At 46.4% G+C, this 26677-nt stretch overlaps 16 protein-coding genes across 16 annotated transcripts; 7 read left to right on the top strand and 9 right to left on the bottom strand.

Annotated features, from left to right (window-relative positions):
* Positions 1–28: 28 nt before the first annotated feature.
* On the bottom strand, positions 29–868 carry Bathy06g00160 (30S ribosomal protein S1; the record flags this gene model as incomplete). Its single annotated transcript, XM_007512396.1, has 1 exon — positions 29–868. One exon carries the CDS (start codon positions 866–868, stop codon positions 29–31), a length of 840 nt encoding a protein of 279 aa, XP_007512458.1.
* A 342-nt stretch (positions 869–1210) lies between these two features.
* On the top strand, positions 1211–2650 carry Bathy06g00150 (serine acetyltransferase; the record flags this gene model as incomplete). The annotated part of the gene is made up of 1 exon (XM_007512793.1): positions 1211–2650. The coding sequence occupies one exon, from the start codon at positions 1211–1213 to the stop codon at positions 2648–2650; it is 1440 nt and encodes a 479-aa protein (XP_007512855.1).
* A 138-nt stretch (positions 2651–2788) lies between these two features.
* Bathy06g00140 (predicted protein) lies at positions 2789–3880 on the bottom strand (the record flags this gene model as incomplete). Its single annotated transcript, XM_007512695.1, has 1 exon — positions 2789–3880. One exon carries the CDS (start codon positions 3878–3880, stop codon positions 2789–2791), a length of 1092 nt encoding a protein of 363 aa, XP_007512757.1.
* A 313-nt stretch (positions 3881–4193) lies between these two features.
* Positions 4194–6463, top strand: QS (expressed protein; the record flags this gene model as incomplete). Its single annotated transcript, XM_007512770.1, has 2 exons — positions 4194–6425; positions 6458–6463. 2 exons carry the CDS (start codon positions 4194–4196, stop codon positions 6461–6463), a joined length of 2238 nt encoding a protein of 745 aa, XP_007512832.1.
* An 84-nt stretch (positions 6464–6547) lies between these two features.
* On the bottom strand, positions 6548–7246 carry Bathy06g00120 (predicted protein; the record flags this gene model as incomplete). Its single annotated transcript, XM_007512742.1, has 1 exon — positions 6548–7246. The coding sequence occupies one exon, from the start codon at positions 7244–7246 to the stop codon at positions 6548–6550; it is 699 nt and encodes a 232-aa protein (XP_007512804.1).
* Positions 7247–7415: 169 nt separating this feature from the next.
* Positions 7416–8897, bottom strand: Bathy06g00110 (predicted protein; the record flags this gene model as incomplete). The annotated part of the gene is made up of 1 exon (XM_007512450.1): positions 7416–8897. The coding sequence occupies one exon, from the start codon at positions 8895–8897 to the stop codon at positions 7416–7418; it is 1482 nt and encodes a 493-aa protein (XP_007512512.1).
* A 227-nt stretch (positions 8898–9124) lies between these two features.
* Bathy06g00100 (predicted protein) lies at positions 9125–10114 on the top strand (the record flags this gene model as incomplete). The annotated part of the gene is made up of 1 exon (XM_007512699.1): positions 9125–10114. The coding sequence occupies one exon, from the start codon at positions 9125–9127 to the stop codon at positions 10112–10114; it is 990 nt and encodes a 329-aa protein (XP_007512761.1).
* Positions 10115–10217: 103 nt separating this feature from the next.
* Bathy06g00090 (unknown protein) lies at positions 10218–11771 on the bottom strand (the record flags this gene model as incomplete). Its single annotated transcript, XM_007512611.1, has 1 exon — positions 10218–11771. The coding sequence occupies one exon, from the start codon at positions 11769–11771 to the stop codon at positions 10218–10220; it is 1554 nt and encodes a 517-aa protein (XP_007512673.1).
* Positions 11772–11962: 191 nt separating this feature from the next.
* Positions 11963–12655, top strand: Bathy06g00080 (molybdenum cofactor synthesis protein 2 large subunit; the record flags this gene model as incomplete). The annotated part of the gene is made up of 1 exon (XM_007512413.1): positions 11963–12655. The coding sequence occupies one exon, from the start codon at positions 11963–11965 to the stop codon at positions 12653–12655; it is 693 nt and encodes a 230-aa protein (XP_007512475.1).
* An 86-nt stretch (positions 12656–12741) lies between these two features.
* Bathy06g00070 (predicted protein) lies at positions 12742–13488 on the bottom strand (the record flags this gene model as incomplete). The annotated part of the gene is made up of 1 exon (XM_007512499.1): positions 12742–13488. One exon carries the CDS (start codon positions 13486–13488, stop codon positions 12742–12744), a length of 747 nt encoding a protein of 248 aa, XP_007512561.1.
* A 358-nt stretch (positions 13489–13846) lies between these two features.
* Positions 13847–15295, top strand: Bathy06g00060 (NAD-dependent epimerase/dehydratase; the record flags this gene model as incomplete). The annotated part of the gene is made up of 1 exon (XM_007512603.1): positions 13847–15295. The coding sequence occupies one exon, from the start codon at positions 13847–13849 to the stop codon at positions 15293–15295; it is 1449 nt and encodes a 482-aa protein (XP_007512665.1).
* A 60-nt stretch (positions 15296–15355) lies between these two features.
* Bathy06g00050 (pyrroline-5-carboxylate reductase) lies at positions 15356–16722 on the bottom strand (the record flags this gene model as incomplete). Its single annotated transcript, XM_007512567.1, has 2 exons — positions 15356–15358; positions 15394–16722. The coding sequence occupies 2 exons, from the start codon at positions 16720–16722 to the stop codon at positions 15356–15358; spliced, it is 1332 nt and encodes a 443-aa protein (XP_007512629.1).
* Positions 16723–17035: 313 nt separating this feature from the next.
* Positions 17036–18196, top strand: Bathy06g00040 (predicted protein; the record flags this gene model as incomplete). Its single annotated transcript, XM_007512645.1, has 1 exon — positions 17036–18196. One exon carries the CDS (start codon positions 17036–17038, stop codon positions 18194–18196), a length of 1161 nt encoding a protein of 386 aa, XP_007512707.1.
* Positions 18197–18313: 117 nt separating this feature from the next.
* Positions 18314–22385, bottom strand: Bathy06g00030 (predicted protein; the record flags this gene model as incomplete). The annotated part of the gene is made up of 3 exons (XM_007512473.1): positions 18314–20709; positions 20925–21041; positions 21227–22385. The coding sequence occupies 3 exons, from the start codon at positions 22383–22385 to the stop codon at positions 18314–18316; spliced, it is 3672 nt and encodes a 1223-aa protein (XP_007512535.1).
* Positions 22386–22539: 154 nt separating this feature from the next.
* Positions 22540–23324, top strand: Bathy06g00020 (predicted protein; the record flags this gene model as incomplete). Its single annotated transcript, XM_007512348.1, has 2 exons — positions 22540–23270; positions 23315–23324. 2 exons carry the CDS (start codon positions 22540–22542, stop codon positions 23322–23324), a joined length of 741 nt encoding a protein of 246 aa, XP_007512410.1.
* Positions 23325–23381: 57 nt separating this feature from the next.
* Bathy06g00010 (predicted protein) lies at positions 23382–25715 on the bottom strand (the record flags this gene model as incomplete). Its single annotated transcript, XM_007512307.1, has 1 exon — positions 23382–25715. The coding sequence occupies one exon, from the start codon at positions 25713–25715 to the stop codon at positions 23382–23384; it is 2334 nt and encodes a 777-aa protein (XP_007512369.1).
* Between the last annotated feature and the right edge of the window lie 962 nt (positions 25716–26677).

The following is a 26677-nucleotide window of genomic DNA, read 5'->3' as shown; positions in this document are numbered from 1 at the left end:
ACTATATGCCGTAATCATTTCGAGCTTATCATTTCGTACCGTCCCACGTTCGAACTTTACGAGACCCGGTCGTCGCTGCAGAAAACGCCGTTCTCGCACTATTATTACTCGCGGGTTGACTCTGTCTTTTAGTCTCGACCTCTGGTCCACTCACTACGAAATTTCTCGCCCCACCAGCTTCACTCATGGACAAAACTCGAAACTGCATGGCGTCTCCTATTGGTGGCGTGGCGTCGCGGTCTTGCGGCAACCGTCTTCCTTTCTCGTCTCGCGCTAACTTCTTCGGTAAAAAACCGACGTGTCCGGAAACGCCGACCGCGAATCCACCATTCACGGCATTCAAGACTCTCCCGGTGACAAGCTCTCTATTCTCTCTTTTCCTCGCAATCGCATCCCACGCCAGTTGGTGTTTTCTAAACTGATCGACCGAGACCGAGTCCACGTCCATCTCCCCAAACGGGTTTTGTAAACGTTTCACTCGTAGAGGTACGCGATCGCCTAACTTCACATCCTCTGGTAACTCCTCTTTTACAAAGCTCGATGGCATTTTGAACCCAACATCCACGTCAATGAAGCCGTTCCTAGAGTCAATCTTTGTCACTATTCCGGAGACGACTTTTCCTTCCAAGTTTGGAAACGAAGCGTTTGATTCTCGAATAAGATTCTCGAGAAAGGTTTCTTTTTCTTCCTTTTTTCCAAATTTGGTCGGCGTCGTCGTCCTCGTCGTCGCTGTGGATGGTTTTGACGAGGACGACGACGACGCCGGTGAAGACGAAGAGAGTAAACGAGTGAAAAATATGTCGTTTCTGCTCTGCCCACCGCCGTTGCGCAGAAGTCTTTGGATGAGTTTAGAAGAAGACAAAGACATTATGTTATGTTATTATTATTATTATTATTATTGTTATTGTGATGTTGTGTTGTTTTTGTAAAAAATTGAAGACAAGCTTGCTTGAGAAAACCTTGAGTTGAAACGTCGAATTACACAGCACAAATAGAATTCACAAGACACGAAAATAATAATAATAATATACATAAGAGTCTGAGGATGATGATGAGCTGCTACTGCTGCTACTCCTCGAGATCGACGGCGTCGTCTTCTTCTTCTTCTTCTTCTTTTTCTTCTCTGAAAATAATTAGAGAAAGAAGACCACCACCATCAACAACAACAACAACAACAACAACGACGAGAAGAAGAAGACAAGGAGAGCGAATGCGGACAATCTTCACCGCCGCTGCGAGGAAGGACGAGAACGCGACAACCTCTAACAAGCAGCAACAACAACAGCAAAAACAAGAATGGCCGGAACCGAACTTATGGGCGGAATCGCACCCGAGATATCTCGTGAGCGATTGGGACGACGACGACAACAAAGAATGGGGCGAAGAGTTATGCGCTGAACTCGACGACGAGGAAGACAAAGTAGAAAAACTGTTTTCTTCCGCCGCTGTCTCGGTGCCTGAAAAAGGAAAAGAGAAAGAACGACTCGCCGTTGCGCGAGAAGATGGAAACGTAGAAGCATCTGGATCTAGATCATCATCGTTGTCATACTCAACGTCGACGACAAAGTCTGCGATACGCGCGCCGAAACGGCCAAACAGCGAAGACTTATCGAACGAGATGTCGAGGGAAGATTTTTGGAACGAAATCAGAAAAGAAGCAGAAACAGAGGCTGCGAAAGAGCCAATGCTGAGTTCTTTCTACTTTAGCTCTATTTTGTCTCACGATTGCTTGGAGAAAAGTTTGAGTTTTGCGCTCGCCAATCGACTGTGCACGAAGACGTTGTTATCGACGCAACTGATTGAGATTTTTAATGAAGTTTTGTTGGCGAAAGATAGCGAACAGCTGAGGAATAACATACGCAGAGACCTGGTCGCGGTACGCTCGAGAGATCCTTCCTGTGGCTCGTACGTCCAAGCGTTGCTGTTATTCAAAGGCTTTCACGCGATTCAAGCGCACAGGATTCAACATTATTTGTGGGAAAAAGGACAAAAGTCGTACGCGAGCATGCTACAGTCGAGGATCTCGGAAGCGTTAGGGGTTGACGTGCACCCGGCTGCAAAATTTGGCGGAGGGATTCTGATGGACCACGCGACAGGTTGTGTCGTAGGCGAGACGGCTACCATAGGTGACGACGTTTCCATTCTTCAAGGGGTTACTCTGGGCGGTACCGGAAAAGAAGTTGGCGATAGGCATCCGAAGATCCAAGATAACGTATTGATTGGCGCACGAAGCACAATTTTAGGAAACATTGTAGTTGGATCTGGTGCGATGATAGCGGCAGGTTCGTTAGTGTTGAAAGCAGTTCCGGCGAACGGTATGGTTGCCGGAAATCCAGCCAGAGTAGTCGGAAGAACGAAAGATCGAAGACCGGCTTTGGTGATGCGAACAAAAATCGAAACCAGAGAAGACTCGAAAGAGTTTTGCGAGATCTTTGCAAAAGCCGTGGTAGAAAAAGATAAATCGTTGATGGCAGCGACGATGAAGATGGGACCAAATTTATCTTATAGCTCATCCTTGGACGATGAACCGGGAAAAGTTGGTAAAAGTTCCAGCAGCGCGTTGATTGAGAAGGCCTCCTCGCCGTTGTCTTCAGAAGAGCTGGTAAAACAATTAGATGAAAAGCGTCGACGAAGATTGCGTGGCAAATAGTTTAAAATTATAGATTCTAATAGATTGTAGGTACCTTCATGTACGTGGTAGATATAATTGATTCTGTAGTAATGTGATGTATTGCATAAAATTTTCGTTCTTTGTTTTTCATCTCCGCGAGCTCTCGCCCACGACGGATTAATCGAAAGGATCTATGCGCGGATCGTGTTCTGTTACCAAAGCCATACCTGTGCACAAACACGTCGTGCACATAACCTTTGTCGTCCCCAAGCAGTTGTTGCACACGCATTTAGATCCCGTGTTTGGATCGATCAATCTCCCTGGTTTATACGTGTTTGGCGTCGCGCACTCGGCACAAGTCAAGTAGCCGCTCCCTTTGCAATACATGCACACCTTTTTCCTTTGTTCTTGAGCGCTACGAATTTCAATCGCGAAAAAAGCCGAAACGACGCCAACTGCACCGCCGGTAAACGACGCAACGATCGGATCGACTTCCGCCAACTGCTTCGGGAAGTGAACAAATTCGATAAAGTCTGCGTATGTGGTACCGCCGACGCCGAGCTTCACCTCCGCGATGGGCGCAAACAAACCGCCAAACAGTAAGAAGAAGAGCACAGTCGCACCCCAATAGATTCGATAATCCGAAATTGAATCCTCCGTCAACACTGGGAATCCAGGCACAACTGACTGAAACTCTGACTTTTGCACCATATTTTCTTCTTCATACGCACTTCCTGTGGACTTTATCCGCAACTGCACTCGCAGTCGTCGCATTTCTTCCATCAATAAGAACACTTTTTGTCGTCGACTTTCCAAGTTTTGTTGAATATCGTCCACTTGGAGTTTAGAGAAATCTAAAATGGTATTCGCGCCTTCGATGATGCAGAAATTCTCCGGTAACGCCGTCGTTTCAGACGCTTCACCTTGTAAGAGCTGGTCCGAAGATTTCGTCGCCACCGCCCCTTCTTCTTCTTCTCCTGGTCCTCCTCCTCCTCCTCCTCCTTCTGTCGATGATGATGCTCCTAAAATGACTCTGTTTCTCCTCGCGATGTTACCGATAACGACGACGGAGTTGCTCCTCCTCCTTCTCGTCGCTCGTATTCTCGAGGAGGAAGAGTAGGAGTACGAAGAAGGAGTCGCGCAAAGAAAAGATGATGCACTCGGGGATGAAATCGAGGAGGAGGAGGAGGAAGACAAAGAAGAAGAAGAAGAGGTGGAGGAAGAGGACATCACCCGGGTCGCGTGAGCGACACTCGTCGAGAGGGACATCGTCGTCGCTGATGATAACATGATGATGATGATGATGGCTCTCTTTATATACTTTAGCAGCAAAGAAGATAAAACTCTGAAGAAGCGCGCGCGAAAAGCGCTTTTCTCTTTTGTACGTCTCTTTTTCTCTTTTTTTTATCCACTTGCACTTGACAGCTTGAAATAGACTTGTCGCTTGTCTTCTTCCAATTTTTTTCGTTCGTACTCTCTTTCTCCTTCTCCGCCTCATCATCCCATCGTCACACTTTTATTTATCACACTTTACGAGAAGAGAGATTGATTACGCGTACACGCACATATAATAGAAGAATAAATGTCGTCGTCGTCGTTTACGTCGTCGTGTTGTTGTTCGAGGAGCAGCGCGTCCAAAATATTCTCATCTCCTTCGAGCAAAAGTAGCAGGAGTAGCGTCCGACGGAAGGAGAAGGCGACGACGACATCATCATCATCATCATCATCATCATCATCTTCCCGAAGAAGAAGAAGACAAAGAAGAGAAAGAGTTTCATCCATCATCGCCTCTTCTTCGTCTTCCTCTTCTTCGAACTCGTCTGAATCATCGTCGTCGTCTTCTTCTTCTTTGACGAAAGAGGAGAAGAAAGAAGCCACGAAGAAGCTCCTGCAGTCGCAAGTGGACGTCGTCGAGTTATCACTCGCGGAGAGAAACCAAAACACTCGAGTGATGGGGTGCACGGCTTCCCAAACGTGGGTGAAAGTGTCTCTCTCTCGAGAAGGAGAAGGAACAGAAGGATCGGATGGTTCATCTGCCCCGCGATTGCAATCGTACTCAGATTCAGCGATAACGAGAGGTTTCCTCGGCGTCGTGACGAAAATGTTTCGAGGGTACACCCTGAAACAAATCGAAGACATCGATGTGGAATCGATCGTAGCTGCGACTCTGCGAGGGGTGTCGGAAAGCGCAGTGAAAACGAGCGCGATTGATTCTCGACAAAACGGGTTTAAGAACGCTTTAGAAACAATCAAAAGACAAGCGAGAAGTTTACTTAACGATTTCCAAAGCGATCCTTTCCCTTCATTAATCGTTACAAAGTCCGGATGCGAACCGAAAGGGTCGTTCGCGGAAGCGCAGGCGAAATATTTAACGCCGGACGACCAACAGGTGGACAAGTTGGCGAAGTTACTGATTGAGAAAAAGTGTGGAATCGTCGCGCATTTTTACATGGACCCAGAAGTCCAAGGAGTGCTGATGCGATGTAAAGCGAAACATCCAGAGTGCGCGTCGAGGATCTTCATCTCCGATTCTTTAGTCATGGCGGACGCGGCGGTGCGAATGGTGAGAGACGAAAAGTGCGAAAACATCTGCGTCTTAGGTGTAGATTTCATGTCAGAGAACGTGCGAGCTATTATTGACGACGCTGGATTTCCTGAAGCGAACGTTTACCGCATGTCCTCGGATGCCATCGGGTGCTCCTTAGCAGAAGCTGCGCAAACAGAAACGTACGAAAAATATTTGCGAGAAGCCGGCGAGGCGAAAAATTCTCTGCACGTCATCTACATCAACACTGGATTGGACACGAAGGCGAGCGCGAACGCAAAAGTTCCAACCATTGCGTGCACGTCTTCGAACGTCGTCAACACGGTTTTACAAGCTGCTGCTCAAATTCCGGACGTCAAGATATTTTACGGTCCAGATACGTACATGGGCGGCAACTTGGTCGAACTTTTGACGCGCGCATCAACGACGTGGTCGGACGAAGAAATCAAACAGTTACACCCTGAACACGACCAAAAGTCAGTGAAAAAAGTGCTTGATAACATGGAATACTTCCGCGACGGAGCGTGCGTGGTGCATCACTTGTTCGGTGGCGAAGTGTGTCGAGTTGTGAGAGACTGTTATTCCGACGCCTATCAAGCGGCACATTTTGAAGTTCCGGGAGAAATGTTCACCCTAGCAATGGAAGCTCGCGAACGAAATATGGGCGTCGTCGGCTCGACGCAAAATATTTTAGATTTCATTTTAGCCAAAATCCGAGGTGGTATTGAAAAAGAGCGCAAGAGCAGAGAACTCTTTTCCTCTGCTTCTTCCTCTTCGACGCCTAAAGACAAGAACAAGCACGAGAACGAGAACAACAAGAACAACAATAGCACTAGCGCGCTGGAAGAAGATGGAGAAGTGTACGTTCCAGAACGCATGAAATTCGTGCTCGGTACTGAAACTGGCATGGTCACATCAATCGTGCGAGCTGTTACCGAAGAGCTCGAGAAGAACGATTCGAGCGTCGAGTGTGAAATTGTGTTCCCGGTTTCCGTAGATTCCATCACGCAAGTCAATAGCAGCTCTTCGGGGAAAATTGTGAGCGAGGCAATGTCTAGTCTATCCATCATCCCGGGACCGGCATCGGGTGAAGGGTGCGGCATGGACGGCGGATGCGCATCGTGTCCTTATATGAAGATGAATTCCTTAGCGGCACTGACCGAAACGTTGGAGATGATTGGAGGTGAAAGCGGAGAGAAGAAGAATTTTGGTTTGGAGTTGCGCGAGCCAAAAAAGTATGAAGGAAATAATGTCGCCAAGGAAGGATGCGTGTCTATTTTACACATGCGTAATTTCCAAAGAGATAAAAAGCTTGGCGACGATCTCGTTCAAGACATTCTCTCTAGATAAAGTTACGCGTTCGTTGTTGTTATTCTTAAAACATTCCAAAATTACTTGCTTAAACCAGTTTTTGCGATGCTCAAGAGTTCCAAATCTAACGTCACCTCAGAGTTTGGAGGAATCTCTTGCACTTGATTATTACCGTACGCATACTCCGCAGGCACGAGCATTCGTCGAACGGTTCCAACTCCCATTCCTTGAATGCCGTAGTTGAAAGCTGGTAAGAACGGACCGCCCGGAGTAGCGGCGGGCGTGCCAACGTTAAATCCGTATGGTGTTCCGCCAGTCACACCAGCCCCAACTCTCGAAGAAGCAATCGTTAACGAGCGAAATTTAAGATCGTAGTGAACTGCGACCCGCGTTCCTTTTGGGAAAGGGACCGCACTATCACCACCTCCGCCTTTCATGTCGTAATATTTTATTGCAGGATTTGTGCCTGGTAAATCTCGAAAGTTTTCGATTGGAATTCCTCCTGTGCGGCCTTGCAATTTCGCCGTTGCTGGTTGCGCGTTAAAAAGCGTAAAAGTAACGACAGACGTTCCTAAAACCATAGCGCTACGTCGCGTGGATTCATTTTCTCCCCTGTTCTCGCTTTCCACACGGGCGTTGTTTTTGTCGTTGTCTGCAGAATCAGCAGAAGTCGTTAGGGATCGCTTTATCTGCTTTCGATTTTTATTGCTCGAAGAGAACGAAGAGCTGAACGGAAGGATGCGAGAGGAAAGCACGGAGAGAGTTGTCGATGGGGTCATGGTATAAAGGCGTTGATGTTATCGTGTTCGGGACACTAATAAGTAGAGAGAGATTTCTTTGTGAGTTGTGGTGTACTGAGGAGAAATTGAAAATGCCACTTGGCATAAAAGCCGTCTTTCTCTGTTTAACCGCCCACAACTTTTTACTACCTACATGCTACAAATCTATCTATCGTCCCTTACGCACGAAGCTGGAGAGATTTTTCTGCATCATCTCACCTCGACTTAACGGCACTCGATCATTTCTGTTGTTGCGTTCGAGCTTTCCCCCTGTAGAGGTGGTCAATATTGTTGCTCTCCCGCCTCGGCCGTCGTCCCCATTTTGTATGAAAGAGCCACCACTAGCATTGTTTTTTCTATTGAAGCTACTCTTTACATTGCCACCTAGCCGCGTTATTGCTTTCCCGCTTATACTATCGTTCCTATTGTTCGAGTCGCGTAAGACGTTACTCGACGGTTTATTTCTTTTATTATTATCATCATCATCGAGAATCAAAAGGTCGTCGTCATCGTCGTCATCATCATCAACAACAACATCGCCCTCTTTAATCCCATTTTTGATTCCGCTTCTTTCTACTTCGCCATGCTTTTGCTTTTCTACTCTCGTAAGATTTTGTAACTCCTCCCTCGTTTGCTTCTCTCTCGCCTTTCGCTTCGCGTATTTCATCTCTAAATCGCGAAGTGACTTTTCCGCGACTCTTAAACTTTTATTTACTTTGAAATATTCGTCTTGGAGCGTCACGATGTGTTTTGTTTTCATTCGTAAAGAACGAGCGAGGGATTCGAGCGCCATACGTTTATCCTTCTGATCCATCAATCGAGCAATCTGCTCCTCTTCGAAAAAGCGACTACTACTCACAGCATTTTTATCCGCGAACACGTCCATCTCCACCGCTCTTTGGTGCTTCAACGCCGAGATTTCGCTTCGAAGCATTTTGACGTCTGATTCAGCTCTCGTGACTCTCGATTCAAAATTTTTAGCTTTGTCCACTGCGATTTTCTCTCGCGCTTTCGCAACTCTGTTTTCTTCTTGCACTTGCATATACTCCACTTGTAGCGTTTCCAGCTGCATTTTACTTTGCGCGAACGCATCGTTGTTACACCTATTCAAAACGACCGCATCTTCCGCTTCGCGGGTTTTCCGCTTTTCTTCGAGTAAAAGCCTGCGAAGTTCTGCATTTTCATTTTCTGATTCTAAGTGCTCCTCACCATCATCATTAGCGGCGTCATCACTCTCATCTCCATCGCTCTCGCTACTGCTAACCAATACGACAACATCCTCATCATCTTGCTTCTCGAGGACGTTTGTTTTTCTTCTCTCTTTTTCTTTCTTTTCAAAATTGGTCTTCTTCTTCTTCTTCTTCTTCTTCTTCTGCTTCGTATCGCCGCTTCGCTTCTTGTCGTCTCTTCTCTTTGCTTTAAGCGCAGATAACGGGACATCTAAATACACCGGAAGCGCCGCGCTGATATCGAAATCAACTCTGCACACGACGCAAGGAGCTGTTGGAATCGCAAAACCGTTCTGTCGATTGATTTTCTTTTTGATTTCGAACCACTTCGTTATGCACGAAGGATGAAAGACGTGGCCGCACTCGGATAATGCAACGCATTTTCCTGACACGATGTCGAAACAAACTGCGCACGAACTCATTATTCTCTCTCTCCCATTGTTTTATACTAATATCATGCGATACATCGTGGTTGTGTTTAAAGTTGTGAAGTAGATAGTTAAAACAATTCACTCCTTTGATTTTTTGAATTTCACACACCTTTCCACAAAAAACCGTACGAATAAAGCGACACAACAACAACAACAACAACAACAACAACAACAACAACGCTTCACAAGTCTCAAGCGCAACGAAAACTAAAATCAACATGAGCGATTTGCTCGGCGAGATAAAAAAGACGGGAGTTGACGACCGGGATGAGCAAACGAACAACAACAACAAACAGATGAGTCGTTTTTTATCAACAAAAGGCACTAACAAAGACGAATTCGTTGACGTTGAAAGAGGTGTTTCTTCAGAGCCGTCAACATCAACCACTTCGTCTCCAACGACGATGGAACTCTTCTTAAGAGACGCAACATTGATTAAGAGTCTTCTTTCGGACATACGAAAACAGCTCGTGAACTTGCATCAACTCCACGAACGCGGAAAGTCCGCTTTAAAATCATCAGAAATGTCAGAAATCAAAGACGAAATGAACGCGTGCTCGGAGAAGGCGAAGACATTAGCGCGTGAAGCTAAACTGCGCGTGCAAAACATGGACGAAGACTTGAAAAGATTGCTACGAGAGAAAAAAATAAGCGCGGATGGAAGCGAGAAACAAACCAGAGAAACTGTTTCGAACGCTTTGAAAACAAAGTTGAAAGAGCAAATGGCTGAGTTTCAAGTCCTTCGCGAGAAGTTGCGCACCGAACACAAGGAAGTCATCGAGAGGCGATTCTTTGCGTTGACTGGGGAACAAATCGAGGAAGAAAAACTCGAATCAATGATTGAAAACGGTGCCGATGAACAAATGTTTAAGCAAGCGATTTTAGATCAAGGCAGAGGTTTGATATTAGACACGGTCGAAGAAATTCAGGAACGACACAAGGCAGTTCGAGAGTTAGAGCGGCGGTTGTTAGATTTACATCAGATCTTTTTAGACATGAGCGTTCTAGTCGACGCGCAAGGAGAGATGATAGATGATATACAGGAACAAGTTTCCAAGTCGACCGAGTATGTAAAACAAGGGCAAGTGGCGTTAGTGAGTGCTCGAGAATACCAAAAGAACACGCGGAAATGGGCCTGCGTGTTTACGATACTCATGATGATTGTACTCCTAGTTATATTGCTGCCGATTTTGAAACCGTGGAAATAAAGTAGTTCTCATGAACCAAACGATGTATTGTATTATAAATCGAATCGCTATCGCCGCCAGCGTTGGGTGAATCGATCGACTCGAATTGTGACTATCTTCTAATTCACGCTTCTTCTTCCGCTCGCACATCGTTTTCGCTACTACCATCCTCGTCATCATTGCTACCGCTATTCTCGTCACCATCGTCGACGTCGTCTACTTCACCCGTGATCACCTTTTCTTGTTTTTTCATGCATTGACCACAACGCGATCGACTCACATGACAGTTCTCAACGCACTTATCGCGAAACGTAATCAGCCCTGCCCCGTTCATCGCGCTCAAAGCCTTCCACTCGGTTTGTTCTCGTTTACGAAGCATTTGAACTTCGGCATTTCTACTGCTATCATCGTCGGCGTCGAGATCTTCGTCCGAATCTGGTCTGTAATACGATTGCGAAAAGCCTTCGTTCGGTCCGAGAGAAAATCCGTACACGTTCACTGTCCCGCACGACATCAACGCCATCAAAACCCCTTGAAAGCCAACGCTCGTTTGAATTTTCGGGAACGATTTAATCACGTACGATGCAAAATCGGGATGTAAAGAGTATAAAGGCGTTCCCGGGTTCCTTCTGTGCTCGCCCATGAACGACCGAAACGCTTGCGGAGAACGCATTTGCTGCACGACAAATTCATCTTCCGTCTCGCGAAACCCAAAATGCTTTGCGTTCACCACACGCATCGACGTTTTCCTTCCCACGATGTCGCCGTAATTCGAGTCTGTCTTCGCGTCGTTGAATCTTATGACGACGGTATGCGCGTCAATCTCCGCCGCGCGATTTCTATTTACGCGCGATTTCATGGACCCAGAGTTGCCGATTACGGCGCACGTTGGAAAAAAGAGCCGGTTGCCTCTAAAGATATCATCGCTTGGTAATATTTTCAGCAAAGGTGGACCAATCGGGCCTAAAAATCTAGGAACTTCGTTTGGTAAATCCAATTGCAATACGCCCGTTTTCCTCGTATTCATATGCTTGCCCAAGTTATATTTCGACATGATGATTGGACCGGTGTAAGGTAGGTTCCAACTTTGCAAGAGCGAGCCGCCGAGTTTCTTCCCGGATAGTTTGATTGGACTATCGCACAAGTCGCCTACGTATATTTTCGAGCACGTGCACATGGTTTCGTCATCGTTGCACGTTCCGTGCGCGCATGGTTGATTATGCGCGCCGCATATCAGTCTCGGAATAGTTCGCACAGCAGGCAATGCATCTGGAACGCTCGAGCTTTTCTGTTGGTTTTGTGTTCTGTGTTGTTGGTGTTGTTGTTGTTGTTCGCTAGTCGCGCCGTCGTAGTCTGTAGTCTGCGTATTTTTGTCGTGGGAGGAGGAGGAGGAGTAATCATCGTTACTAGCATAATCTTCGTTTGCTTTTTGCAAAGATACCGGATGGTTTTTCCTCCGATGCGAAGACGCCGCCGATATATCTTCGTCCATTTCTCCGTACGTCCCGTCTGTTCCTTCAAGTACCGTCTTTGTCGTCCACTTTACGTACCAAACTACGAGCAGAGCGAACAAAAGCTTGACAACGTTCCATCTAAATTTTGCTTTCCTTTTGTGTTGCTCGTACAGGAGCGAAGTTCGACGCCTCGCCGTTGGTGCAGTCGTCGCTGCGATACACATGATAAATATACTCTTGTGCTGTGTTTTTTATCGGGGGTATTGATGCGCCGTGCGCGTGTATTTAGGTTTAGGAAGAGAGGAGGATGACAAGTGACGATGGTTCGTTTTGAACGAGAAAATTTTAAGGCAAAAGAAGAACTTCTTCACAACGAAAAAGAAAGAGCAAGAGACTTATCACTAGTATTAAAACGATGAGAGAAGAAGAAGGAGAAGGAGAAGGAGAAGGTGGAAATTGGGAAGTTGAAATCGTCGGCACGCCTTTAGATTTGAACGAGTGCGTGCAAATTGTATCGGACGATCGCGCCGGGGCGATATCCAGTTTTGTCGGCGTCACCCGAAACACGTTCGATGGAAAAAGCGTCTCAAAATTGGAATACGAATGTTACACCCCTATGGCTTTGAAGAAACTCAACGAGTTGTGTGCGATGGCGTTCAGAAAATGGAACGGCGATGATCGGTGCGATAAGAGTAACACCAGAGATAGTCACGATAGCGAAAACGTCAAGATTGTGAGGAGAGCGTCGAGTTGCGAGGTTGAGGATAAAAACGAGACAGTTAGGGGAATGGGAGGGGTTGGCGAAAAGAACAACGACAAAACGAGCACGAGTAGTAAAAAACAAACCGACGAAGGACTCTTGAAAATAGTAATCAAACATCGGACTGGAACGGTACTTGTTGGCGAACCGAGCGTTATAATTGCGGTTTCATCAGCGCATCGCGAGGCTTCCTTGGACGCAGTTAAATGGTTGATTGATGAACTGAAAGCGACGGTGCCGATTTGGAAAAAGGAGTTTTTCGAGGATGGCGAAGTGTGGAAAGAAAATAGCGAGCAACGTTTGAAACCTTCTAAAAACAGAGGGTATGCCAAAGCATACACCAATTGAATTGAATATGATCCGTACTAATGTTGAAATAATAATACTAGTAATAATACAACGCGTTCAAAAACGCATTCATTATAGATGAGATTCTACGGGCATAACTCGCACACCATCCATTCATTTTTTTCTTCTTCTTCGTTATTAGCGCTATTATTACTGCGAGTATCTCCCTCGCTATTTTGTTCACGGCTATATAAATATCGTTTGTTTCCTTTCAGCTTTAGATGATCGATGCGGTTTACGTCCACGGTGACGAGGCAAAAGTTTTCCAGAACATTATCTTTCGGCCACATGTTTTCGAATTCGTCTTCGTTTTCTATCAGTCTGTCGACATCGTAAGCTTCCTCGTGTTCCGGCAGACGCGGTTGTCCTGGTTCCGGCCAAGCAAATTGCCCTCTCGCGCCTGGGCGCATTTTTTTCCACGATATCGAGCGGTCTCTTATGTCAATCTCATCGGTCGATTCATTCGTGATGACGTTGGCAAATCCACGCAGTCGGAACTGCTCTCTGCTCTTTGGAAAATACCAGCAAATTTCGCACTTGTTGTTGACAGCAAAATCACCTACTTTCTTCGAACGCTTATCGGTCACGAACGTCACTTTCGTCGGGTCTCGGTCCAGGAAACCTCTAAATACAACCGTACGGATTGCTGGAAACCCACTCTCGTCGTTTTGATCGTCCATCGATGCGTTCGCTCCCGTTGTCGCGACTTGGATATATTTTGCATTCGGTAGAGATTTGTTCGCGTCCATCGCCTTCTTCAAAGCAGCGCGCCACACTTGCGAAGAACATTTCGTCGCCGCGGTTGATGCGCTCAGAACTATGTTATGCGCCATATCCTTTTCTTTTGTCTTTCCTTGTTCTCTTGATGTTGTTGTTCTTGTTCTTGTTAGACGTGGTAGTATTTATACGTCTCGTTCTGTCTGTGTTTTTTCTCGCGTTTGGAAAAGTGTGGATAAATTGAGTTTTTCACCTCACCCACCCCCCCTCACAAAAAAAAAGAAACAACGCATCGCGCACACGCGACCAGTTCGCGACGCATTGATTGAAGAGCGGGATATACGCATATATAAAGATCGAATCCTCATCATTTTCGACGTTCCTTTCTCTCTCAGAAAACAATGCTTCTGGTGTCGTACTGATAGATAGATAGATATAAAAGCAGTCGCAAAATAAAATTAGGTATAAGGAAAAATGCGACAAAGTTTAAGCAAAGGCGACATCACTTACACCACCGCCGCCAGTAGCAGCAGCAGCGCGGATGATAAGTATATTCTTAAACCTATTCCGTCTGGTCACGGTCGCGTGACTAAACTTGCGATAGCGTTATCACTTTTGACGGTTGCCTCGCTCATCGTTCGGGAATCGTGGAACTTTCAAGAGGTCACGCGCAATAGCGTTGGCAAGTTTGGGAGTGGGAGTTTCAAAGAAGGACAGGAATATTTCCGTCTACTGGACACCGATCACATGGATAATTACATCGAGGACGGGGAAGATGCTCTGAGAGAAACAGCAGAGCGAGTGAAAGACGCGTGCGAATACACGCACGAGCAGTATGAGAAAGAGCCGAAACCGGTGGCGAAAACGAAAGCGTTAGTTACCGGCGGTGCCGGCTTCATTGGTTCCCGCTTAGTGAAAGAGTTACTTCGCGTCGGCTATGATGTCGTGGTCTTGGACAACATGTCGACGGGCAAAGAAAGCTTCCTCGCTAAAAAGGCTACGCTCGTTCGCGGTGATTGTCGCGATTACGAAACAGTTTTTAAAACCATTGAAGAGCACGAACCTTTCGTTGTCTTCCATCTGGCTGCGCAATCAAAAGTGTTGCCTTCATTGAAGAAAGGCGTGGATTTCGTTCAGTTTTCGATAGAGCAGAACGTCCTTGCCACGGAGAATGTTCTGAAAGCAATCGTACAAACGCGGCACGCGTCGTCTGATAGTGGCGATGGATCCGCGAACGCGAAATACGTCGACCGAAAAAATCAACCTTCGGGGCTGCACCATCCTCAACATCACAAGGCGCGAAAAAGTTTCAAAGGCGTTCAGAAATTCGTTTACGCCGGGTCTTCGACGTTTTATGGGAACAACTTGAGGAATCTTCCTTTCCAGGAGAATTCTAAATACAATGTTTTGCAGCACAAAACCGCGTCAACCTCTCCATACGCTACAACAAAAGCCATGGGAGAAACGATCGTGAAGCTGTATTCGGAGAGCTATCACGTTCCGACGATAATCTTGCGTTTGTTTATGGTGTTTGGTCCAAACGAACCGAGCGAAGGTTTGGACGGCGTTGTGACTGGAAAGTTTTTAAAGCAGTTCAAAGCGAATGAAGATTTAAAGATCGAGGGTAGTGGGAATCATTTTAGAGACTTTGTACACGTAGATGACGTTGCGCGAGCTTTTGTATTAGCCGCGCAGTCTTCGATAGAACAAAACGGACACGTGTTCAACGTTGGGAGCGGGAAATTAAAGACGATAAACGAAATAGCGGAATTAGTACAACCAGATGAGAAGAAAAGAACTCATGTTGCCAAAAGGAAGAACGATTTGATAGGCACATTAGCTTCAACGTGCGAAGCGAAAAAGCAATTAGGATTCGTGGCGAAATTAGACATAGAAGATTGGGTACTTTCGCAGAAAGTGTAAAGCAGTTTTTCATTATGCGTACCAAAGCTGATCAATAAGCTCTAGTTTTTCTTCATTTGTTTACTTTTTTCCGCAGAAGCAGTTACGGCTTCAATTACCGCAGAGCGGAATCTGTTCTTTTCGAGCTGGCGCATCGCCGATATTGTCGTTCCTCCTGGCGAGCACACTCTATCTTTCAACTCTCCCGGGTGCACCTGCGTTTCGAGGCAAAGCTTTCCAGCGCCGATTACAGTCTGACAGGCGAGTTTCATCGCAACACTTCGAGGGAGACCATTCAAGACGGCCCCATCTGCCAAAGCTTCAATGAATGCAAATACATACGCTGGTCCAGAACCAGAAACGCCGACGACGGCGTGCATCTGGCTTTCTTCTACAATGACCGATAAACCAAGATTTGAAAATAATGATGAAATCATCTTCACCGTGGCTAGACTCGCCGTCTTCCCTCCACAGCACGCAATCGCGCCTTCTCTTACAAAACACGGCGTGTTGGGCATAACTCTGACTACCGAAGGTGTCGGCAGCAGGTCGTTGTTTGCGTTGTCCTTCTTATCGCTTTTGTTATTGTTGTCATTGCTTTCATTGAACCCAGCATCTTCCTCGTAAAAAACTTCTTCGCCTTCGAGTTGTGCCGCCGCTATAATCTTATCACTTTGATATTCGTCGTCGTCGTCGTCGTCATCATCGCCGTCGTCGTAATCGTAAGATTTCATGCTAGTGCTATCGCTATCTTTCTTTCGTCCGCCAAGATTGAACAGACCTCGAGACTTTAAGTTGCCATTGCTCCCATCAGCTTGGAGTCCTCGTTCGCTCGATTTCGCATTCGTTCCAATATTTAAATGCTTTTCAATGTCAGATGTTTTAATACCCGCGGCAACAGATACAAACACGTGCCACGGTTTGACCCTCGGTTTAATCTCGTCCAATATGCTCAACATTTTATTTGGTTTGACGCACAAGAAGATTATATCGGATTCGTCCAACACTGCCGAGGCGTTTGAGACGATATTCTCGATGCCTAACTCTTCCTTGAACAGAGACGCTCGACCGTTGCTTGTTTGATTCTTTCCTCCGTAGCACGCGATAGATTCGCTTTGGACGACTTTGGAGTCCAGGAATCCTCTCGCCATCGCTTCAGCCATCGCTCCGCAACCTATGAAGCCGAAGCGCAATGGTTTTTGGTTTTGCAGCACGCGAGCGGACTTGTTTGCATCTCTTTCGATGAAAGAACGATGACTGTCGCTTGTACCACCATCAGTTACGTTATTAACATCGGATGCCCCGTTCACAACTGCGATATGTTGTCTTCTTCTTTCCACGGGAGGAGAATGTCTAAAAAGTCTCTGGCTGTGGCTTGGTTGGAGAGAAGACGCTGAAAATGGCGTCGACGCGATGCATTTAAAAGACGCGGAAGCGATTGGAAACATTCGCGCAACGCTCAGTTATCGATTCGTGTTGTTCTCGTTGATGGTGGTGGTTGCGCAGATGGAATAATTTCACAACACAACAAGAGAATTTTATGTGATGATACTTAAGTTTTGTTTTGGGTGTGACAGTTGCTGATATTACTTTTGTCCACACAAATAAACAAACAGCTTGAAACAGCGACAACGAGCTCTCTCTCGTTCACTCCCTCTCTCCTTCTCTCTTCTCTCCCTCTTTTGGTTGTTTGTTCGTCCGGACCGGCGGTTTAATACTCTCCAGCAGCAGCAAAACGAAAAGGAGGGCGATAAAATAAGAATGAATGTGCTCGTTTCCGGTGGGTCCGGATACCTCGGACAGTTTCTCATCGAACGTCTCCTGACTTTGAACAAGGAAATCAACGCGGTACACTACACGTGTTCGTCGGAAAGCTCAAAACTCCCGGAAAGTGTTCACGAACAACACAAGCGAAGGTTAGTTTGTCACGTGTGTGACTTTGAAACTGGTGCAGGCGTGGAAGAGTGCGTCGAGAAAGCGTCCAAGGGTGAGTATCTCGAAGGCAACAAAAACTTGAAACTGGTCGTCAACTGCACCGCGCTTTCGCAACCGAAACAATGCGAAGAAAACGAAGAAAAAGCGCGTAAAATAAACGCCCCGACACACTTATGTGAAGCTCTTATGAGAAAATACGGGAAGGGAAGCGAAGAGAGAGTTCCTTTACTCGTCCACATGAGTACGGATCAGGTGTTCTGCGGTTCGTACTCCAACACCAGAGAAGACGACGCGCGCGAAAAGGCGTTTGAGCCGATAAATGCATATGGTCGTTCGAAAAAGTACGCAGAATCGTATTTACTCGAAAACTACGATAAGAACGCGCTCGTCATATTACGTAGTTCAGTCATCACGGGACCACAGCCGCCGTATCGACGCGTCGACAGGCCGTTGTTTTTAGATTTTATCGCAAAAACGTGCCCTCCAAACACGCGCGGTCAAAGTGCAGAAGGAGAAGAGAAGGAAGAAGTTAAAGATGAAAACGCGGTGGAGTTTTGGACAGATGAATTTAGAAATCCAGTATCGCGAATTGATTTGACCGAGGCTATCGTGTACTGTTTTGAAATTTTCGTAGGTTTACGACGTAAACGCGATGTTTCCGCGTTTTTGTTCGAGGAAGGAGGTGGGTCGTCAGATAGCACTCCCATTTATCACGCGGGCGGACCGGAGCGCTTGAGCCGTTACGACATGGTCACCATATTTTGCAACACCATGAGAGCGAGCAAAAAGCGCGCGAAACCTGCAGAGAAAAGTAAAACCACGTCTTCTAGCGCTGCTGCCGTGGTTAAAACTCCTGCTGATATTAGCATGGACAGCACAAAATTTATGACAGTTTTACGCAACGGCGTTCAGTTGAAATCGTTCCAAGAACAGGTTTTAGATTCGACGACGGTGTATTTGAGCGCAGTTCTTGGAAAGACTCGATAAATTAGTTCATGAGCGACCAGAGAAATTATGTAGGAATGTACGTATGATTAAAAATGAGTTGTATGTATCGTGATAAATGCGCACTCACATTTAAAAAAAAACGTTCTCGCTAAAAACTTAGAGCTCATCTTTCGGTGCTTCCTCTTCTTCCACTGCCGGCGCAGATTCTTCATCTTCTTTCGGCGCAGATTCTTCGGCTTCAGCGACTTCTTCCTCTTCATCGGGGAACTCCATTTCATCCAAGAGCGGTGCGTCTTTCTCAACGCCCATCTTGTCCTTGAGCAAATCAAAGACGCGCGACGCCATGGATTTAGAGTCGTCGATGACGAATCCAGATTCGATGAGCGCAGTTTCGAACATGACGACAGCCAAGTTCTTGGAAGTTTCATCTTCGCCATCAGCTTCGTACTTTTCCTTGAGAGCGGCAACCAGCGGGTGTTTATAGTTGATTTCCAACGTCTTCTTACCCTTCATGTACTGCGCTCTCGAGTCGTCCGATAACGCTTGCGCTCTCATGATGCGCTCCATGTTGGCAGACCAGCCGTATTTGCTCGTGACCACGACGCATGGCGTCGTGGATAATCTGTTCGAGATCTTCACGTTTTCGATTGAATCCGGGTACGAGGTCAAAAGAGCATCCTTCCACCATTTCGTGAACGGCTTGAAGTGTTCTTTCGTCTTTTTGAACTGCTTCTTCTCGCCTTCATCCGCGTCCCCAAATTTCATGTCTTCCTTGGAAGCGTTGGAAAATTTGAACTCATCGAATTCTGTCAAGTTTTGCATCGTGTACTCGTCAATCGGGTCGGTGAAGTAAATAACTTCAAATCCTTTCAACAAGAGTTTTTCGAGAAACGGCGATTTCTCCAAGGCTTCTTGGGATTCGCCGGCGACGTAATAAATGCTCTTTTGTCCTTCCTTCATTCTCTCGACGTACTGTTCCAAAGAGACCAGTTTGTCCGGAGATTGAGAGGTGTAGAAGCGGAGTAACTTGGCTAATCGCGTTCTGTTCGAGGCATCTTCGATGATGCCTAATTTGATGGCTTTACCGAAAGATTTCCAGAACTTTTCGTACTTTTCGTTCGCGACAACCTTGGCCTCTTCGTCTTCGTTCTCGTTGTCGTCATCCTCGGAGTCGTTGCCTTCCTCAGCGAGTTTACGAATCATATCCAATGCTTTTCTGACGAGCTTCTTCTTGATCGTTTTCAAAGAAGTGTGTTGTTGCAACGTTTCGCGAGAAACGTTCAACGGAAGCGTATCGGAATCGACGATCCCTTTAATAAAAGAGAGATACTTCGGCAAAAGCTCGTCGAATTCGTCGGAAATGAACACTCTTCTCACGTACAGTTTTAACGCGGAGGCTTTACCGTAGTAGTTATCGTACATATCCGGAGGGGCACTTTCCGGAATGAAGAGAATAGCTTTGAACTCAACATCGCCTTCGGCTTTGAAGTGGGAGTACGTCAACGGATCGCTCTTGTCTTTCGACAACGCCTTGTAAAACTTGGAGTACTCTTCCGGTTCAATTTCGGAAGACGATCTGAGCCAGATAGCTTTAGAGTCGTTGAGTAAGACCCAGTCCCAGACGGTTTTCGTAACCGTTTTCGTTTTTGGTTTGTCGTCTTTCTCGTCCTCATCGTCGTCGTCGTCGTCCTCATCGTCGTCGTCCTCATCGTCGTCCTCATCGTCGTCCTCTTCGTCCTTCTCCTCGTCGGACTTTTCTTCATCGTCGTCTTCGATCGGAACTTCTTCGGATTCTTCCTTAGATTCCCACATGTAAATCGGAAAGTTGATAAATTCAGAGTACTTTTCGACCAAGTCCTTCAATTTGCCCTCGTCCAAATACTCTTGCGCTTCCTCTTTGAGATAAATCTTGATCTCCGTGCCTCTGCCGATCGCTTCACCATCGGTATCTTCAGAAATGGCAAAGTTACCGTCGGCTTTAGATTGCCAGATCCATTGCGTGTCTTCGCTGTTCGACTTGGTGCGCACTTCCACAAAGTCGGCGACTAAGTACACGGAGTAGAAACCAACGCCAAACTGACCGATGAGAGACATGTCGCCACCCTTTTGCATTTGCTCGAGGAAGGCTGACGTACCAGATTTAGCAATCGTACCCAAGTTGTCCTTGATTTCTTGCTTGGTCATCCCAACCCCTTTATCGCGGATGGAAATAAGCTTTTGGTCTTTGTCGATTTTGATGCGAATGTCGAGCTGAGCGGCATCTCCGTCGCCCAATTGCGAGGCATCGGTCAAGGACAAGAAACGAATCTTGTCCAAAGCGTCGGATCCGTTAGAGATCAATTCTCTCAAGAAGATGTCTTTGTTGGAGTACAAAGAGTTGATGATGATATCCATCAAGCGCGAAACTTCGGCTTGAAACTCGTTGACTTCAGCACCCGCCTTGAAGGTTGGAATTTGGAATTCTTCCGATGACGATGCCGCCTCATCCGCCGCCGCAGCTTCTACGAATAGAGAAGAAGAGGAAGCAGAGAGCGCGTTATCGTTCCCAAAGTCTGTTGTTGAAAGTGAAAAGAGACGACACACACACAACGGTCAGTGATGGCTCGAGTTAACTTTAACCACCGATAGAAGAAGTTACTAATCCAAAATTATATTTGATCGAAAGAAAGCGAGAGAAACAAATTTCCGAGACCAAATCACACGCGGCGCGCTCTCGAAAGATGATGATTGAATAAAAAAAAGACTACGACATCATATCATTACGCACTCGAAGGGACAGAAATACCGGCAAACAAGCCGATGAGTAACCCCAACAGAAGGAATTTAGTAAACTTCATCATCGTTCTTACGTTCGCGAGAAAGAAAGAAACGAGAGTTGGTGTTTCTAAAAAAAGTGATGAAGAGATGAGAAGAATTTTCCTTCTTTTCTCCTTTTCTCTTTTGGAGAGGATGGGTGACAATTCGGGAGCCAATCAAAATTTCACAAATTCGCGACCACAACGCACGAACAAAAACAAGCGTGGATGTGGGGTGGTGAATAAATAAATTTTTCGTACAAACTTTAACAACTTCGACGCTTCTTTCTTTCCTCATCCTCATCCTCATCCTCCTCTAATTCTTCCGAGTTTCGCCGCCAATTTACATACACTTCGTCCGTTCTAAACCTTTGCGTGCACGTCGTCTGTTCTAAAGGAACACCCACGCTTCCGTTCGCTAAATATTCAATCAAGCCGGTGTACGCAATCATGGCGCCGTTGTCGATGCAATATCGTTCATCCGTCGCATATAACTTTCCTCCGCGCTCTTTAGCCATTATATCCATCATTTCCTGCAGACGAAGATTACACCCAACACCCCCCACGATGAGCACATCGTTCGCATCGCAATGCGCCATAGCTCTTTCCGTCACTTCGATCAACATCGCAAACACAGTTTCCTGAAACGACATCGCCAAGTCAGCCTTCGTGACTGTATTACTATAACCATTACTATTATTACTACTTTTCATCGCGGCTACTTTTTCTTCCGCGTTGGTTAGAATTCCACCAACGTTTATATCCATACCTTTACAATTGTATGGAAATTCCACGAAGGTTTTACCTTCTTTCGCGAGTTGTTCGATGTTATATCCCGGCGCCGGGTCGTTCGAAAGCTCTAAACACCTCGCGAATCTATCCAACGCGTTTCCTACCGCTATATCTATAGTTTCTCCAAAAATTCTGTACCTGTTATCGTTGTACGCGATGATTTGTGTGTTCCCACCGCTCGCGTATAAAACGACTGGATTCTTAGCTTTCGTTACTAATCTTCCCATCTCGATGTGCGCTATGCAGTGGTTCACCGTTTGGATTGGTTTCTTCCAAATTTGACTGAGCGTTCGAACGACTAGCGCGACGACGATGAGGCACGCCCCCATCCCAGGTCCTTTGGTGAAACAAATCACATCAATTTCCTCGCCGAAATCTTTCAACGAAAATGAAGAGCGAGATTCATTATTATTATTATTATTATTATCATCAAACGCTTCTCGTAAAGCGTCTTCGGTTAAATCTAAAATCACTTTTTTGTGGTGGTTGGCGGTTTCTCGCGGGAGAAAACCACTACCCGTAGGCGCGCAATACGTCCGCCGTTTGTTGCTCAAAATCGTTCCATCGCTGGTTACTATGCCGACGCCTATTTTGTTCGCCGACCCTTCGAATCCAATTGCTATCGTTCTCTTCTTCTTCATCCTTTTTCGCGCATATATTTTATTATTATGGCGCCATGCATGGCAATCGGTGTGAGAAAATATCGAAAGAAAGAAAGAAAAATGCAAAAAAAAAACTCACTTTTGAAGTAACGAACACGCGCACACACGGAAAGAAAGAAAGGAAGAAAGGAGAATGCCGTCGGCGTCGTCGTCGGCGTCGTTAACTGCAGCAGCGGCAGCGTTAGTGACATCATCGTCGTCGTCAACGCGTCCAAATCTGACTTCTTCAAAGAAGACGAAGAAGGTAAAACTCAACTGGGTGGTGAAAGCTTCATCAACATCGTCAAATGAAGGATACTTACCCGGCACCATGCTAAGCGCGGAGCAAATCTTAGAAATACCCATCGATAGAAGAGCGTTTAAACCTACGAGCGAAGAGTGCCCTTTCTGTGTAAACGCGATAGTGAAAGAAAATGGGAGCAAGTGTATCGGAGTCTGTCGGAACCCACAGAATGTTCCAGGACCCCTATTTTTTCCTCATCAAATGCAAACGTGTCGAGACGCGGTTCAAATTCAACTAGAATCGATGAAAGATAAGAATAATCCTAGAACCGACCACGGCGTACAAGTTATGTGGGAGTTCAGCGTAGAATCGGGAAACATGGATCGCTCGAGATATTTCGGTTTCTCGTCGGATATGTATCACTTTGATCATTTTCTTGGGAAGTGTTTGGTAAACTTTGACGCGTTCGTATTCAATAGAAAGCACGAGATTCTTGACGAGATTTCAATGAAAGATGGGCGCACTTTGGTGAGAGTCATAGTAACTGATAAAGTTGGGAGTGATACTTTTTGGGCTTTTGTCATGGTGAAGCGCACATTCAGTAAATACGAAGGTTGCTGGCAAAGCTTGAGGATTTTGCCGTGCGATGAAAATTGGGATTCGAAATATATTAACGCGAATACAGGCGAAGCTAAGATGCCTGGAATATAAAATAGATTTATGTATATTAGTGGTACTGTACACGAAAACGACTAGTTAACGGCGGCGGTTTTGACGCCTCGGGCACCGTCTACCTTTATTTTAATATCGGCAGACGCGACGGAGGAAGCGTTGTTGTTGTTGATATTTTTTACACTCTTTCCCGAAGCAGCGCCGAGGATAATTTCCTTCAGTTCATCACCAGTTAAGCTTTCGCGATCCAAAAGCGACTTTGCAATCGCGTGCAGCTCTTTCTCGTGCGTTCGCAATAGCGTCTTGGCGCGCACGTACGCGCTTTCGAGCATTTCTTTCACTTCTTCCTCTATTTTTTGTCTCGTTTCCGAGGATAAGCCGCTTTGATTATACTCTTGACTCGCTAAACCAATAGTTTGAGAAAACCCGTACTTTGTGATCATCTCCCTCGCCAATCGTGTCGCTTGTTGCAAGTCAGACGAGGCGCCGGTTGTAATTTCATCTTTGCCAAAGATCAACTCTTCCGCGACTCGTCCGCCCATGGTGACGTCAAGCATAGCCATCAACTGTTTGCGAGTGAGATTCAACTCGTCTTTATCTGGAAGTTGCATCACCATACCTAAAGCATGGCCTCTCGGAACAATGGTCGCTTTATGCACGGGCCTCGCACCTTGCGTTCTTAAGGCAACTAAAGCGTGACCACCTTCGTGGTAAGCGGTGAGCTTTCTGTTCTCTTCCGTAATGACTGCGGACTTGCGCTCCGCGCCCATGAGAATGCGATCCTTTGCGTGGTCGAGATGGCTATTTTTCACTTCCGTCTCGTCATCTAAAGCTGCCTTCAACGCCGCAATGTTCACAAGGTTTGCTAAATCTGCTCCAGAAAAGCCCGGCGTCCCTCTCGCGACGATTTCAAAGTCTACGTCTTTCGCGAGCTTCACATTTTTCGAGTGCACTTGCAAAATTTGTTTGCGACCTTCGACGTCTGGATTCGGCACCGCGACGGTTCTATCGAAACGCCCGGGTCGAACGAGCGCTTTATCCAAAGCCTCGGGCGTGTTTGTCGCTGCAAGCACAACAATACCTTGGACATCGGACGAATTAAATCCATCCATTTCCGTTAAGAGTTGATTCAAAGTCATGCGAGTGTTCTGCGCATCTTTCGGAGAACGCTGCGAACCGACCGCGTCGATTTCGTCGATAAAAACAATACACGGTGCTTGCTTCTTCGCCGCTTTAAATAGTTCTCGCACTCGTCGAGCGCCGACGCCAACAAACATCTCCTCAAACTCAGAGCCGGAAACGTAAAAGAACGGCACGTCCGCTTCGCCCGCGACGGCTTTCGCGAGCAAAGTCTTTCCTGTCCCCGGCGGGCCGACCAAGAGCAAACCTTTTGGAAGTTTTCCTCCCAAGCGAGTAAACTTTTTCGGATCTCTCAAATAGTGTACGATTTCTTTCAGCTCATTCTTTGCCTCGTCGACGCCTTTTACATCCGAAAACGTTGTCTTCTTCTTCCTTCGTATTTTACCACCTTTACCGTCGCTCTCTTCGATGAATTCGTCCTGGTTTTGAGGTTTTGGTTGATCTGAGTTTCCTAGAAGCGATCTTCCTACCGGTCCTCCTTTATCCTCGATGAGTGCTCCTACTCCGGACAAGACCACAAAAGCTAAGCCTAACGTGCGAATTGTTCGCCAAACTTGCGCTGGAAACGTTGGTTCTAAATGCTGCACGAATAACGGCGACTTTGGCGTCCCTAGCACTTCACCGCCGGAAGCCGAGGACGACGATCCGCGCAACGCGTTTGTCGCAGCGGCTGCCGCACCGCCGGAAGCATTTCCTCCTACCCCAGCTGTATTATTTGCCGCAGCTGTCGCGTCATTGATAGCTTTTGAGAATCCTTGTAAGGTTGGAAACTGCCATCCTCCACTTCCGCTAGCGCCGTGATTGTTCTTTGCCATCATTGCGGTATTTGCAGCCGCAGCGCCGGCAAAGCCATCACCTCCTCCTCCTCCTCCTCGTTGTCGTCCAAAAGCAGACGCTGCCGCCGAATGTGGTTGCATCATTTGCCCTCGCTGTAGAGTTTCTAACATCGCTGACTCGTTCAACCGATTCGTCGCTACTAATGCTTTGAGATATTCGCTCAGATTCTTCTCGTTTTGTTGGTTGACTCGGTTCGTTTCGAACAACTCAATCACTTTGTTGCTTTTGTTCTGCTTGTTCAACAGTTTGAGTTGCTGAAACTCGAGAGAGGACGAAGAAGAGGAAGAAGAAGAAGAAGAAGAAGAAGAACCGAAGAATCTCCTGCTTATGTTATCGTTGCTCCTGTTGTTGTTGTTGTTATTCGAGACTTTGTTCGCGCTCATCGCGCGGTTGCTCTTGGAAAGATTCTTCGTCATCGTCACTCTCGTCGTCGTCATTCTCGTCGAAAAAAACGCACACGCATCTCGTGAGAGTTTTGTGAACCCATTCCTTCTCGAAGAAAGAGACATGTCGCGAGACGACGCGCTCGTATGACTCTTGTTTTTAAGAGAATGAGAAGGAAGTTAATTCACACACACACACACACACACACACAAGTCGCGCGCGGGTTTGGAGAATTAGTGATAAAATTCTTTTCAGTTTTTTTCCTTTTCTGGGAAAGGGCAAAAGGCACCTACCTCAGTTCACCTTTTCTCCAGCAATAAACAAAATTGGCAAATCATCAAAAATCATCAACACAAAAAACAAAAACAAAACGCGCGAAAGAGAGAGAGAGAAAGAGAGACTACGTACGACTCGCGCGTGAATTCGGACAGAGATTGCGCGGTAAAGGCTCAATAATTGATCTCATCTGTGGTTTCAAATTGTCGTAATGCCCTCTCGAAACGGTGGGAGTGGGTCCTCACCGTCGTCGTCGTCTTTAAAAACGAAGAAACAATTGGAAAAGCAACAGGAGAGACGAAGACGTTTTCCCGCCGCCGCCGCTGCTGGGTTGACGCTCGACCCGCTCCTCGTGCCTCGCTTACAAGCGTACGCTGAGAGTAATAAGACTCTTCTCAGAGACGTTGATGGTGCGGTTGAACATTTATGTCGAAGCTTTCGGGAATACAAGAGGAAACCCAAAGGCGTGTTTCGGAAAACTGTAGAACGAGCGATTGGCGTTGTCCTTGCAAAAGAAGGGAAAAATAATAAAAGCGAGGAGGATGCGACGAATACGCGAGGAGGAGAAGAATATGACGATGATGATGATGACGAAGAAGAAGAGGAAGAAGAAGATGACGATGATGATGATGGTGACGATTGGAGCGAGGAGGAAGATGATTATGAAGAAAACCGAGAAGAAGAAGATATGGATGTCATGAATAGAGCGTTGCAGAGCACGTACGCTACGGCTTCAAAA

The sequence above is a fragment of the Bathycoccus prasinos genome (assembly GCF_002220235.1).
Source record: "Bathycoccus prasinos genomic : Chromosome_6".
Classification (NCBI taxonomy): Eukaryota; Viridiplantae; Chlorophyta; class Mamiellophyceae; order Mamiellales; family Bathycoccaceae; genus Bathycoccus; species Bathycoccus prasinos.
The sequence above is the reverse complement of the archived record's forward strand: the minus strand, read 5'-3'. Positions and strand labels throughout refer to the sequence as shown.